The sequence below is a fragment of the Entelurus aequoreus genome, linkage group LG18 (assembly GCF_033978785.1).
Source record: "Entelurus aequoreus isolate RoL-2023_Sb linkage group LG18, RoL_Eaeq_v1.1, whole genome shotgun sequence".
Classification (NCBI taxonomy): domain Eukaryota; kingdom Metazoa; phylum Chordata; class Actinopteri; order Syngnathiformes; family Syngnathidae; genus Entelurus; species Entelurus aequoreus.
Genome location: NC_084748.1, coordinates 50850153 through 50866441, shown reverse-complemented (window position 1 = coordinate 50866441; position 16289 = coordinate 50850153). Strand labels below are relative to the sequence as shown.

The window sequence follows — 16289 nt, the reverse complement described above, 5'->3', positions numbered from 1 at the left end:
TTCCTTTAATTATTACCTCCTGCTTCCATTGAAAGTCCAGTTTAGAAAACTGTTTTATTTTAGATACTGGTATGCAATCCTCCATCTGAAAAAAAATCTCTTGCTGCGTGTGTTCACTTCTTCTGCAGTACCGGAAGTCGCAAGAAGGATCACTAGCGCGGCAGCGCCCTCTACCACCAGGAGGCGGGAGTCATTTAATGACTTATACAGTATTTCACACACGCAGCTACGGTATATTAATAAAACATAGCTGCTTACTGTTCTCTTTAGCATACTGTACCGGTATTCAATAGCTTGGACCTTAAATCCTACTGAAAAGCTCTTTATCTTTTTTCCTTTGTGCGATTGTAAACTACTGAAAGCAGCTTCCTCCATTTTGAAAATGAGGACAGATGCGTCACTCGTGACGTACCGAATTTGACCCGGTGGAAGTTCTAGCCATATGCTAAATATTTTGCTAAACGAGTTTGACCCGGCGAAAATTATAGACATGCGATAATAAAATTAATATTTTGCGAAACGAATTTGATCCAGCTTCAATAATAAACCGGCGATAAGGCCAAGCATGCGTTAATTATTTTGAGAAACGACTTTGACCCGGCAGTAATTCTAGACGTGCGAATACTATATTCCCTGCGCCAATTCAAGGGAATACGGTAGGCAAAAAGCCATTATCGGACATCCCTAGTAGTGAAGCATGTTTAGCTATTCCTCGTCCTCCAGTGATAATGCTACTTGTAAGAAACATACTTTATTTGTCGCCATGGAGACCAGGATTAGTGATTTAGAAGTAGCTGAAACACTGTGGATGGATGTTAGCTCTTCCTGAGGGTGTTTCAGTGTTATAACTTCACCTTTATCTTTACCTTTTACACCAAAATGCGCCCATTCTACATTTTCTGTCTACACACTGTGTCTGCTTGTAAGTACTCTGTGTGTGTGCGCTGCCCAACATGCTCCTCTGCTCCTAAAAACCAGCAATGTCATGCCCGTTAAAAAAAAAAAGAAGGAAAAAACGGGGAATTGGTACTTTTCAGAGTATAGTACCGTGTTTGATTCCTTAGTACCACCATACTATACTAGTACCAGGACACTAGAACACACCAAACACCGTGACAAAGGCAGGTCAAACTCTGACTAGTTTGAATTTGGAAACATTTTGTCTCCCGTGGGAATAAAGTCCCATCATCAAGTGTACAAAGTAGTTTTAAGGAACATTTGACATGAAAAAGTGTAGATGTCAGTTGTCTCTCCTCTGCTGGCCCCCTGCAGTGACTCCTGTGTCTCCTGCTGTGTTGCAGGGTGCAGCTCAGGCGGGCTGCAGGCCGCTCTTTAGGCCTCAGCATCATGGGAGGGCGGGGCATGGGCCGCCGGCTGAGTGGTGGTCACATGATGAGGGGCGTCTTCATCAACAACATCACCTCCGCAGCACTTGACCACACCCTGCAGGTCGGGGACAGGATACTGGAGGTTTGTGTGTGTGTTCTTGTATTTCTAGCCTTCTTGAGACATGAAGAAGGAAAAGTGTCTTCCATATGAGGAGGTGTGAACAAGTGATGCCATAAATCAATAACATTGCATGTAATATTGAATGTGTCATTAGTGGTGATGTCTATCAACATGAGGGTGCTCCCAAAAAGGAGGGATTGTTCACATTGGCTGTGTGTCGCTTTTAAAAGTGCTCCCCCTCTGGTCAACATATGAAATAACAAGTGTGTGTAGGAAATTGAAAGGTGCCCCCTCTGGCCAAAATTAATCAAAACTATTTAAAATATATGTATATAGAGATTGTAATAACTTGAAGTAAATAATGAAGATTAAAAACAGATTACAAAGTAAAAACTAAATAAATGAACTAAAAGCAGTCTTTTTCTCACAATGTGTCGACTTTTTTCCTATAAAATTGTGAATCATTTCTCATATTCTTTCTGTTTCTGTAACATTGCAATATTTTCTCGTAAAATTATGACTTTTCATGTAAAATTATTACTTTTTAATGCAGAATGGTGTCATTTGTCATATAAAATTCTGACTTTTATCACAATATTGCCCGTTTTTTTGTTGTTCATGTAAAATAGTGACATATTTTGAGTAAAATTATGACTTTTCTCATAATTTTGCCAATTTTTTTGTTGTTTTCGTAAAATAGTGACATTTTTTTTAGTTAAATTCTGACTTTTCTCATAATTTTGGCAAGTAAAATTCTGATTATTATTATTGTAATATTGCCAAACATGTTAGTTTCTTATAAAATTGTGACTTTTGTCGAGTAAAATGACGACTCTTTTCATAAAATTACCAAAATGTTAAGCTTTTCTTGTAAAATTGTGACTGTTGTTGAGTAAAATTCCAACTTTTATCATAATATTGCACAAAGGTTCAGTTTTTCCTGTAAAATTTGGATTTGCGTTGAGTAAAATTACAACTTTTATTGTAATACTTTTTCTTTTGAAATTCCAACTCATTTTTCACAACAAGCTTTTTTATATTTATATAGTATGTATATATTATTAATGTTGTAAATACACTTCTTTATATATCTAGAAAGGCTGGTCCTAAAGAGGGAGGCTTTTTTATCAGGTCTCAAGAAGGTCAGAAATACAAGAGTGTGTGTGTGTGTGTTCTTGTATTTCTAGCCTTCTTGAGACATGAAGAAGGAAAAGTATCTTCCATATGAGGAGGTGTGAACAAGTGATGCCATAAATCAATAACATTGCATGTAATATTGAATGTGTCATTAGTGGTGACGTCTATCAACATGAGGGTGCTCCCAAAAAGGAGGGATTGTTCACATTGACTGTGTCGCTTTTAAACGTGCTCCCCCTCTGGTTAACATATGAAACAACAAGTGTGTGTAAGAAATTGAAATGCGCCCGCTTTGGCCAAAATGAATCAAACAAATAAAATAAATATGTATATAGAGACATACTGTATCAACTTGACGTGAATAATGAAAATTAAAAAACAATTGCAAACAACAAATTCAAATAAAAAATAAAATGCATTCTAAAAGCAGTCTTTTTCTCACAATGTGTAGACTTTTTTTCTTATAAAATTGGGAGCAATTTCTCATATTTCTGTAATATTGCAATATTTTCTTGTAAAATTATTACTTTTGTATGTAAAATTATTACTTTTTAATGCAAAATGGTGACATTTGTCATATCAAATTTTGACTTTTATCACAATATTGCCTTTTTTTAAAAAAAAAATGTCAGTAAAATGATGACTTTTGTCAGAATTTTGCAAAGTAAAATTCCGATTATTATAATATTGCCAACATTTTTAAGTTTTCTTCTAAAATTGTGACTTTTGTCAAGTAACATTTTTCATTAAATTGCCAACATTTTAAGATTTTCTTGTAAAATGGCAACTGTTATTGGGTAAAATTCCAACTTTTATCATAATATTGCACAAATGTTCAGTTTTTCTTGTAAAACTTTGACTTGCGTCGAGTAAAATTACAACTTTTTTTTATAATACCGCGGAAATTCTAAGTTTTTCTTGTGAAATTGTGACCTTTTTCTTGTGAAATTCCAACTCATTTTTCCCAACAAGATTTTTTTATATTTACATAGTATGTATATATTATTAATGTTGTAAATACACTTCTTTATATATCTAGAAAGGCTGGTCCTAAAGAGGGAGGCTTTTTTATCAGGTCTCAAGAAGGTATTAAAAACAATGTGTGTGCGTGTGTGTGTGTGTGTGTGTGTGTGTGTGTGTGTGTGTGTGTGTGTGTGTGTGTGTGTGTGTGTGTGTGTGTGTGTGTGTGCGTGCGTGCGTGCGTGCGTGCGTGCGTGCGTGCGTGCGTGCGTGCGTGCGTGCGTGCGTGCGTGCGTGTGCGTGTGCGTGTGCGTGTGCGTGTGCGTGTGCGTGTGCGTGTGTGTGTGTGTCACAGTGACAGAGTGGGACATCATTCACAGACAGTGCAGTATGTGCACATATACTACGTCAACACGTATTATTCCTTTGCTGCTTTTTATGGTTGGCCATCTTTTTCTTTTAGCGGCACATGCCAACATGCCAGCGTCCTTTAAGCAGCAATGGAATGTTCCAGTCAGTGGTGTTGCTTCCAAGGTCACCTGGGAACCTTCACTCTCCAGCGGGAGAGAACATATTAGAATGGGAATAATAGCCGTGGATGTCAGCCAAGGAAAAAAAGTATTTGTGTGCAGTCGTGACTATCATTCACAACCCTTATGTGAGACAGTAACATGTTGTTATGCATTCTAAATCGTAAATAAATGCTAGCAAAAGGCAGCTAACAACGGAGTCAAAGGGAGTCGCTCTGTTCCACCTATAAAGCGCTCTAAAAACATCCAATAACATCCATCATTTTTTTTATATACACACTGTAAGTATATATGTAGTATCTAGTAACATTCATAATAACATGTAATATATACATGATGTAAGTATATATGTCATGTAGTAACATTCATAATAACATGTAATATATACATGATGTAAGTATATATGTAGTATCTAGTAACATTCATAATAACATGTAATATATACATGATGTAAGTATATATGTCATGTAGTAACATTCATAATAACATGTAATATATACATGATGTAAGTATATATGTAGTATCTAGTAACATTCATAATAACATGTAATATATACATGATGTAAGTATATATGTCATGTAGTAACATTCATAATAACATGTAATTTATACATGATGTAAGTATATATGTCATGTAGTAACATTCATAATAACATGTAATATATACATGATGTAAGTATATATGTCATGTAGTAACATTCATAATAACATGTAATATATACATGATGTAAGTATATATGTCATGTAGTAACATTCATAATAACATGTAATATATACATGATGTAAGTATATATGTCATGTAGTAACATTCATAATAACATGTAATATATACATGATGTAAGTATATATGTCATGTAGTAACATTCATAATAACATGGGATATATACATGATGTAAGTATATATGTCATGTAGTAACATTCATAATAACATGTAATATATACATGATGTAAGTATATATGTCATGTAGTAACATTCATAATAACATGTAATATATACATGATGTAAGTATATATGTCATGTAGTAACATTCATAATAACATGTAATATATACATGATGTAAGTATATATGTCATGTAGTAACATTCATAATAACATGGGATATATACATGATGTAAGTATATATGTCATGTAGTAACATTCATAATAACATGTAATATATACATGATGTAAGTATATATGTCATGTAGTAACATTCATAATAACATGTCATATATACATGATGTAAGTATATATGTCATGTAGTTACATTCATAATAACATGTCATATATACATGATGTAAGTATATATGTCATGTAGTTACATTCATAATAACATGTAATATATACATGATGTAAGTATATATGTCATGTAGTAACATTCATAATAACATGTAATATATACATGATGTAAGTATATATGTCATGTAGTAACATTCATAATAACAAGTATTATTTACTTATTATTTTGATAATTTCAAGCATACAGCGACGTATTAATTTCACAGACGCGTCACAACGTTCACTTTCCCTTCAACAACAACAAGAAGACTACTAATCATGGCAGACTTGATGAGAGACAACAAAGACTACTTTGGGACAAATGATGATCCAGAAACTTCTATTTTTGAGCCTGAATATAAGGAGGATGATCTACAAGTTTTAGTGTGCTAAACAGATGCAGCTTTAGTCAAACACTAAGCATCATGTAGCAGTATTGCTAAGTGCTAAACAAGATATACAAGGCGGTGTTACCTAGTACGCTAACATGATAGTAGGTGTTACCTAGTACACTAACATGATAGTAGGTGTTACCTAGTACACTAACATGATAGTAGGTGTTACCTAGTACGCTAAGATGATAGTAGGTGTTACCTAGTACACTAACATGATAGTAGGTGTTACCTAGTACGCTAACATGATAGTAGGTGTTACGTAGTACACTAACATGATAGTAGGTGTTACCTAGTACGCTAACATGATAGTAGGTGTTACCTAGTACGCTAACATGATAGTAGGTGTTACCTAGTACACTAACATGATAGTAGGTGTTACCTAGTACACTAACATGATAGTAGGTGTTACCTAGTACGCTAAGATGATAGTAGGTGTTACCTAGTACACTAACATGATAGTAGGTGTTACCTAGTACGCTAACATGATAGTAGGTGTTACGTAGTACACTAACATGATAGTAGGTGTTACCTAGTACGCTAACATGATAGTAGGTGTTACCTAGTACGCTAACATGATAGTAGGTGTTACCTAGTATACTAACATGATAGTAGGTGTTACCTAGTACGCTAACATGATAGTAGGTGTGTGTCATGTGACTAAGGTGTGTGTCATGTGACTAAGGTGTTTGTCATGTGACCTGGTGTACAGTCATGTGACTAAGGTGTTTGTCATGTGACTAAGGTGTGTGTCATGTGACCTGGTGTACAGTCATGTGACTAAGGTGTTTGTCATGTGACCTGGTGTACAGTCATGTGACTAAGGTGTTTGTCATGTGACTAAGGTGTGTGTCATGTGACCTGGTGTACAGTCATGTGACTAAGGTGTACAGTCATGTGACTAAGGTGTGAGTCATGTGACTAAGGTGTGTGTCATGTGTACAGGTGTGTGGTGAGGACGTGCGTGATGGCAGTCATGTGACTAAGGTGTGTGTCATGTGTACAGGTGTGTGGTGAGGACGTGCGTGATGGCAGTCATGTGACTAAGGTGTGTGTCATGTGTACAGGTGTGTGGTGAGGACGTGCGTGATGGCAGTCATGAGCAGGTGGTAGACGCCATCCGCCAAGCAGGAGACTCTGTGGACATTCTGGTTCAGTCCACACATTACACAGCACAGGTGGCTCACACATTACTTCACTTCATATTTCACTCATATTCACTCATATTTCACTCATTATCACTCATATTCACTCATATTTCACTCATTATCACTCATATTCACTCATATTTCACTCATTATCACTCATATTCACTCATATTTCACTCATTATCACTCATATTCACTCATATTTCACTCATTATCACTCATATTCACTCATATATCACTCATTATCACTCATATTCACTCATATATCACTCATATTCACTCATATTTCACTCATTATCACTCATATTCACTCATATTTCACTCATATTTCACTCATATTTCACTCATTATCACTCATATTCACTCATATTTCACTCATATTTCACTCATATTTCACTCATTATCACTCATATTCACTCATTATCACTCATTATCACTCATATTTCACTCATATTTCACTCATTATCACTCATATTCACTCATATTTCACTCATTATCACTCATATTCACTCATATTTCACTCATTATCACTCATATTCACTCATATTTCACTCATATTCACTCATATTTCACTCATATTTCACTCATTATCACTCATATTCACTCATATTTCACTCATATTTCACTCATATTCACTCATATTTCACTCATTATCACTCATATTTCACTCATATTTCACTCATATTTCACTCATTATCACTCATATTCACTCATATTTCACTCATTATCACTCATATTCACTCATATATCACTCATATTCACTCATATTTCACTCATTATCACTCATATTCACTCATATTTCACTCATATTTCACTCATATTTCACTCATTATCACTCATATTCACTCATATTTCACTCATATTCACTCATATTCACTCATATTTCACTCATTATCACTCATATTCACTCATATATCACTCATTATCACTCATATTCACTCATATATCACTCATATTCACTCATATTTCACTCATTATCACTCATATTCACTCATATTTCACTCATATTTCACTCATATTTCACTCATTATCACTCATATTCACTCATATTTCACTCATATTTCACTCATATTTCACTCATTATCACTCATATTCACTCATTATCACTCATTATCACTCATATTTCACTCATATTTCACTCATTATCACTCATATTCACTCATATTTCACTCATTATCACTCATATTCACTCATATTTCACTCATTATCACTCATATTCACTCATATTTCACTCATATTCACTCATATTTCACTCATATTTCACTCATTATCACTCATATTCACTCATATTTCACTCATATTTCACTCATATTCACTCATATTTCACTCATTATCACTCATATTTCACTCATATTTCACTCATATTTCACTCATTATCACTCATATTCACTCATATTTCACTCATTATCACTCATATTTCACTCATATTTCACTCATTATCACTCATATTTCACTCATTATCACTCATATTTCACTCATATTTCACTCATTATCACTCATATTCACTCATATTTCACTCATTATCACTCATATTTCACTCATTATCACTCATATTCACTCATATTTCACTCATATTTCACTCATATTTCACTCATTATCACTCATATTCACTCATATTTCACTCATATTTCACTCATTATCACTCATATTCACTCATATTTCACTAATTATCACTCATATTTCACTCATATTTCACTCATTATCAGTCATATTCACTCATATTTCACTCATTATCACTCATATTCACTCATATTTCACTCATATTTCACTCATTATCACTGATATTTCACTGATATTTCACTCATATTTCACTCATATTTCACTCATATTCACTCATATTTCACTCATTTTCACTCATATTTCACTAATATTCACTCATATTTCACTCATATTTCACTCATATTTCACTCATTATCACTCATATTCACTCATATTTCACTCATATTTCACTCATATTTCACTCATTATCACTCATATTCACTCATATTTCACTCATATTTCACTCATATTTCACTCATTATCACTCATATTCACTCATTATCACTCATTATCACTCATATTTCACTCATTATCACTCATATTCACTCATATTTCACTCATTATCACTCATATTCACTCATATTTCACTCATTATCACTCATATTTCACTCATATTTCACTCATTATCAGTCATATTCACTCATATTTCACTCATATTCACTCATATTTCACTCATATTTCACTCATTATCACTCATATTCACTCATATTTCACTCATATTTCACTCATATTCACTCATATTTCACTCATTATCACTCATATTTCACTCATATTTCACTCATATTTCACTCATTATCACTCATATTCACTCATATTTCACTCATTATCACTCATATTTCACTCATATTTCACTCATTATCACTCATATTTCACTCATTATCACTCATATTTCACTCATATTTCACTCATTATCACTCATATTCACTCATATTTCACTCATTATCACTCATATTTCACTCATTATCACTCATATTCACTCATATTTCACTCATATTTCACTCATATTTCACTCATTATCACTCATATTCACTCATATTTCACTCATATTTCACTCATTATCACTCATATTCACTCATATTTCACTAATTATCACTCATATTTCACTCATATTTCACTCATTATCAGTCATATTCACTCATATTTCACTCATTATCACTCATATTCACTCATATTTCACTCATATTTCACTCATTATCACTGATATTTCACTGATATTTCACTCATATTTCACTCATATTTCACTCATATTCACTCATATTTCACTCATTTTCACTCATATTTCACTCATATTCACTCATATTTCACTCATATTTCACTCATATTTCACTCATTATCACTCATATTCACTCATATTTCACTCATATTCACTCATATTCACTCATATTTCACTCATTATCACTCATATTTCACTCATATTTCACTCATATTCACTCATATTTCACTCATTATCACTCATATTTCACTCATTATCACTCATATTTCACTCATATTTCACTCATATTCACTCATATTTCACTCATATTTCACTCATTATCACTCATATTCACTCATATTTCACTCATATTTCACTCATTATCACTCATATTCACTCATATTTCACTAATTATCACTCATATTTCACTCATATTTCACTCATTATCAGTCATATTCACTCATATTTCACTCATTATCACTCATATTCACTCATATTTCACTCATATTTCACTCATTATCACTGATATTTCACTGATATTTCACTCATATTTCACTCATATTTCACTCATATTCACTCATATTTCACTCATTTTCACTCATATTTCACTCATATTCACTCATATTTCACTCATATTTCACTCATATTTCACTCATTATCACTCATATTCACTCATATTTCACTCATATTCACTCATATTCACTCATATTTCACTCATTATCACTCATATTTCACTCATATTTCACTCATATTCACTCATATTTCACTCATTATCACTCATATTTCACTCATTATCACTCATATTTCACTCATATTTCACTCATATTCACTCATATTTCACTCATATTTCACTCATTATCACTCATATTCACTCATATTTCACTCATTATCACTCATATTTCACTCATATTTCACTCATTATCAGTCATATTCACTCATATTTCACTCATATTTCACTCATTATCACTCATATTCACTCATATTTCACTCATATTTCACTCATTATCACTGATATTTCACTGATATTTCACTGATATTTCACTGATATTTCACTCATATTTCACTCATATTCACTCATATTCACTCATATTTCACTCATTATCACTCATATTTCACTCATATTTCACTCATATTCACTCATATTTCACTCATATTTCACTCATATTTCACTCATATTTCACTCATTATCACTCATATTCACTCATATTTCACTCATATTCACTCATATTCACTCATATTTCACTCATTATCACTCATATTTCACTCATATTTCACTCATATTCACTCATATTTCACTCATTATCACTCATATTTCACTCATTATCACTCATATTTCACTCATATTTCACTCATATTCACTCATATTTCACTCATTATCACTCATATTTCACTCATATTTCACTCATTATCACTCATATTCACTCATTATCACTCATATTCACTCATATTTCACTCATATTTCACTCATATTTCACTCATTATCACTCATATTCACTCATATTTCACTCATATTTCACTCATATTTCACTCATATTTCACTCATTATCACTCATATTCACTCATATTTCACTCATATTTCACTCATATTTCACTCATATTTCACTCATATTTCACTCATATTTCACTCATATTCACTCATATTTCACTCATATTTCACTCATTATCACTCATATTTCACTCATTATCACTCATATTCACTCATATTTCACTCATTATCACTCATATTCACTCATATTTCACTCATTATCACTCATATTCACTCATATTTCACTCATTATTACTCATATTTCACTCATATTTGGTCATATTTCACTCATATTCACTCATATTTCACTCATATTTGGTAATATTTCACTCATTCACTCACATTCACTCATATTTCACTCTTATTCACTCATATTCACTCATTATCACTCATATTCACACATATTTCACTCATATTTGGTCATATTTCACTCATATTCACTCATATTTCACTCATATTTGGTAATAGTTCACTCATATTCACTCATATTCACTCATATTCCCTCATATTTGACTCATATTTGGTCATATTTGACTCATATTCACTCATATTTGGTCATATTTGACTCATATTCACTCATATTTGTTCATATTAGACTCATATTTGGTCCTAATGTCCCCCACAGTCTCCTGTGCTGACTAACTGTGAGAGACTAACTCCAACCTTGCAGTCGGACAGAAGTCAGGTAAAATAAACACTGCTAGAATGTTTTTTTAATGATGAATAAATGTTTACAACATGGGTGTCCAAGTACAAATGAAGGTCAAATTAATTTGTAAACAGCAGATTCCTTATCAGACTCATGATGACTTGTGGGCCAAACCCAAGACATCAGCGGTCCACACTTGGCCCACAAGTCCTCATGAGTCTGATAAGGAATGTAACCCACAGAGTGTTTACAAATTAATTTCAAATATCTCCAACATTTTTACTCTTTAGTCATTTAGGTCAATGATTGTGAGTTGAAGTGTAAGCAGCGCAGCATGTACTTATATGACCCAATCCAAACACCCGTCCCTAGTCATGGTGCAAAACAAAAAATGCAAACAACACCACAAGTCAACACACACAACACAACCTGCTTGCTGGAACTTTACAACAAAACTTCCAACCACAACAACCTGCTCAGTGGCCTAGTGGTTAGAGTGTCCGCCCTGAGATGGGTAGGTCGTGAGTTCAAACCCCGGCCGAGTCATACCAAAGACTATAAAAATGGGAGCCATTACCTCCCTGCTTGGCACTCAGCATCAAGGCTTGGAATTGGGGGTTAAATCATCAAAAATGATTCCCGGGCGTGGCCACCGCTGCTGCTCACTGCTCCCCTCACCTCCCAGGGGGTGAACAAGGGTGATGGGTCAAATGCAGAGGACACATTTCACCACACTTAGTGTGTGCGTGTGTGTGTGTGACTATCATTAAAAAAGAAAGAAAGAAAGAAGAAAAATTACATTTGCAACCATCGGATTGCATTGCATGATGGGAAAAATGCCAAATGCTCTCATATATATATATATATATATATATATATATATATATATATATATATATATATATATATATATATATATATATATATATATATATATATACATATATATATATATATATATATAAGCCAAATATTTCAGCCTAATGCGGCCCCCAAGTCGGAAAGTTTGCAAAGTAGCTTTTTTTGTGTTTGAGAGTTCGGACCTGTAGTAGAAGTTAGGCAGTGATGTAAGGTGTGTGTGTGTGTGTGTGTGTGTGTGTGTGTGTGTGTGTGTGTGTGTGTGTGTGTGTGTGTGTGTGTGTGTGTGTGTGTGTGTGTGTGTGTGTGTGTGTGTGTGTGTGTGTGTGTGTGTGTGTGTGTGTGTGTGTGTGACGTCTACACCGCCATGAGTCATCACTCCTACCTCGTCTTTTTCTACTGACAATGCATTTTTAGACCTGCTGTCTATGTGTCTCCCCACGTGGTCACATGACCAACATGCAGCCTCTCAGTGGTCTCCTCCTTAGTCCCGCCCCCACAAACCCCTTCACCCCCACTCCTTTCAAGGTTGGTACCTCCAGGTGTGTGCATGTGTGTGCGTGTGTGTGAGTGTGTGTGTGTGTGCGCGCTTTTGAGTGTGTGTGTGTGTGTGTGTGTGTGTGTGTGTGTGTGTGTGTGTGTGTGTGTGTGTGTGTGTGTGTGTGTGTGTGTACTGCATTAGCATGTCTCGCACATGTAATGAATGCACATATTTGTAGTTCAAAGTCCCACCATAGCGTAACTACCTTTGTTTGTGCCCTTTGATGCAGACGCCTGCAAAGTCTTTTGAAGTTACTTTGTTGGCAGGAAATACTCTGGTCATCTTTCATGAGATTTCTAGGCCGCCTTAAAATAGCGTGCATGAATTCATCAAGCAGAGCGAGCCTCGGGGGGGTTGTCCCCTGAAGGACCCCCGGGGCCCCTCCAGCAGACTGTTCAATAATGTAAGATCCTCTCCAAGGTGCAGACCTCCCATGGAGAGGATCAAGGCGGCCGCCAGACCTTCAAGGAGCTGAAGTGGACGACCAGAGATGAGGAGGAGAAGAACACCAGCAGAAGTAAGCAGACATTGTACATCTTCTCACCACTTCCTGGAACTTAACTACTCATAGTTTGCTGTCCTGGAACTTAACTTCTCATAGTTTGCTTTCCTGGAACTTAACCACTCATAGTTTGTTGTCCTGGAACTTAACCACTCATAGTTTGCTGTCCTGGAACTTAACCACTCATAGTTTGCTGTCCTGGAACTTAACCACTCATAGTTTGCTTTCCTGGAACTTAACCACTCATAGTTTGCTGTCCTGGAACTTAACCACTCATAGTTTGTTGTCCTGGAACTTAACCACTCATAGTTTGTTGTCCTGGAACTTAACCACTCATAGTTTGTTGTCCTGGAACTTAACCACTCATAGTTTGCTGTCCTGGAACTTAACCACTCATAGTTTGCTTTCCTGGAACTTAACCACTCATAGTTTGCTTTCCTGGAACTTAACCACTCATAGTTTGTTGTCCTGGAACTTAACCACTCATAGTTTGCTGTCCTGGAACTTAACCACTCATAGTTTGTTGTCCTGGAACTTAACCACTCATAGTTTGTTGTCCTGGAACTTAACCACTCATAGTTTGTTGTCCTGGAACTTAACCACTCATAGTTTGTTGTCCTGGAACTTAACCACTCATAGTTTGGTGTCCTGGAACTTAACCACTCATAGTTTGTTGTCCTGGAACTTAACCACTCATAGTTTGTTGTCCTGGAACTTAACCACTCATAGTTTGTTGTCCTGGAACTTAACCACTCATAGTTTGCTGTCCTGGAACTTAACCACTCATAGTTTGTTGTCCTGGAACTTAACCACTCATAGTTTGTTGTCCTGGAACTTAACCACTCATAGTTTGTTGTCCTGGAACTTAACCACTCATAGTTTGCTTTCCTGGAACTTAACCACTCATAGTTTGTTGTCCTGGAACTTAACCACTCATAGTTTGCTGTCCTGGAACTTAACCACTCATAGTTTGTTGTCCTGGAACTTAACCACTCATAGTTTGTTGTCCTGGAACTTAACCACTCATAGTTTGTTGTCCTGGAACTTAACCACTCATAGTTTGTTGTCCTGGAACTTAACCACTCATAGTTTGCTTTCCTGGAACTTAACCACTCATAGTTTGCTTTCCTGGAACTTAACCACTCATAGTTTGTTGTCCTGGAACTTAACCACTCATAGTTTGGTGGTGTACAGAAGAACATGAACATGAGGTCTCTAAGACTCTGCAGAACTGATTGTTGTTGTCAAAGTGTTTACATCTCATCTTTAGGTCTCACATTATTATCTTTATCCAACTGTGCATGCAAGTCACGTCAAGGTCACATTGGAACCACATTGGGGCCACATTGGGGCCACATTGGAACCACATTGGAACCACATTGGGGTCACATTGGAACCACATTGGGGCCACATCGGAACCACATTGGGGCCACATCGGAACCACATTGGAACCACATTGTGGTCACATTGGAACCACATTGGGGCCACATCGGAACCACATTGGGGCCACATCGGAACCACATTGGAACCAAATTGGGGCCACATTGGAACCACATTGGGGTCACATTGGAACCACATTGGGGCCACATCGGAACCACATTGGGGCCACATTGGGGCCACATCGGAACCACATTGGGGCCACATTGGAACCACATTGGGGTCACATTGGAACCACATTGGAACCACATTGGGGCCACATCGGAACCACATTGGGGTCACATTGGAACCACATTGGGGCCACATCGGAACCACATTGGGGCCACATCGGAACCACATTGGGGCCACATCGGAACCACATTGGGGCCACATTGGGGCCACATTGGGGCCGGATGCACATTTGTACTGAAGTCTGATAAAGGTCACATTTCACTTGTTAATAAACAGTCAGCTGGAAAAAAATCTGTTCTTAAAAAAATCAGATTTGGTTTACACTGCAGGACAAAGTGGCCCAAAACAGATGTGGTCCCAATGTGTTCCCAATGGGGTCCCAACATGGCCCCAACGTGGTACCATCTTGCCCCCAACGTGGTCCCAACATGAACCCAATGTGGTACCATTGTGGTCCCAACAGGGCCCCAATGTGGTCCTAGTGTGGTCCCAAAGTGGTCCCAACGTGGCCCCAATGTGGTCCCAACGTGGTCCCAATGTGGCCCCAATGTTTTCCCAATGTGGCCCCAATGTGGTCCCAACCTGGCCCCAATGTGGTCCCAATATTGCCCCAATGTGGTCCCAATATTGCCCCAATGTGGCCCCAATGTGGCCCCAACATGGTCCCAATGTGGTCCCAACCTGGTCCCAATGTGGCCCCAATGTGGCCCAAATGTGGTTCCAACCTGGCCCCAATGTAGTTCCAACGTGGCCCCAATGTGGTTTTAATGTGGCCCCAACGTGGTCCTAATGTGGCCCCAACATAACGTGGCCTCAACGTGGTCCCAACCTGGCCCCAATGTGGTCCCAATGTGTTCCCAATGGGGTCCCAATGTGGTCCCAACCTGGCCCCAATGTGGTCCCAATGTGGTCCCAACATGGCCCCAATGTGGCCCCAATGTGGCCCCAATGTGGTCCCAATGTGGCACCAATGTGGTCCCAAGGTAACATGGCCTCAACGT

General features: G+C 36.4%; 1 protein-coding gene across 2 annotated transcripts in view; it reads left to right on the top strand.

Annotated features, from left to right (window-relative positions):
* LOC133634244 (multiple PDZ domain protein-like) overlaps positions 1 to 16289 on the top strand; it is a 137801-nt gene that overhangs the window by 90151 nt on the left and 31361 nt on the right. The window contains exons 23-28 of one of the 2 annotated variants that reach the window (XM_062027367.1): positions 1302 to 1470; positions 6672 to 6713; positions 6794 to 6904; positions 11756 to 11815; positions 13055 to 13165; positions 13599 to 13695. In XM_062027367.1, coding sequence (XP_061883351.1) covers positions 1302 to 1470; positions 6672 to 6713; positions 6794 to 6904; positions 11756 to 11815; positions 13055 to 13165; positions 13599 to 13695 — 590 coding nt within the window. The remainder of the gene's footprint in view (positions 1 to 1301; positions 1471 to 6671; positions 6714 to 6793; positions 6905 to 11755; positions 11816 to 13054; positions 13166 to 13598; positions 13696 to 16289) is intronic. The other variant, XM_062027368.1, reaches the window with a different exon arrangement.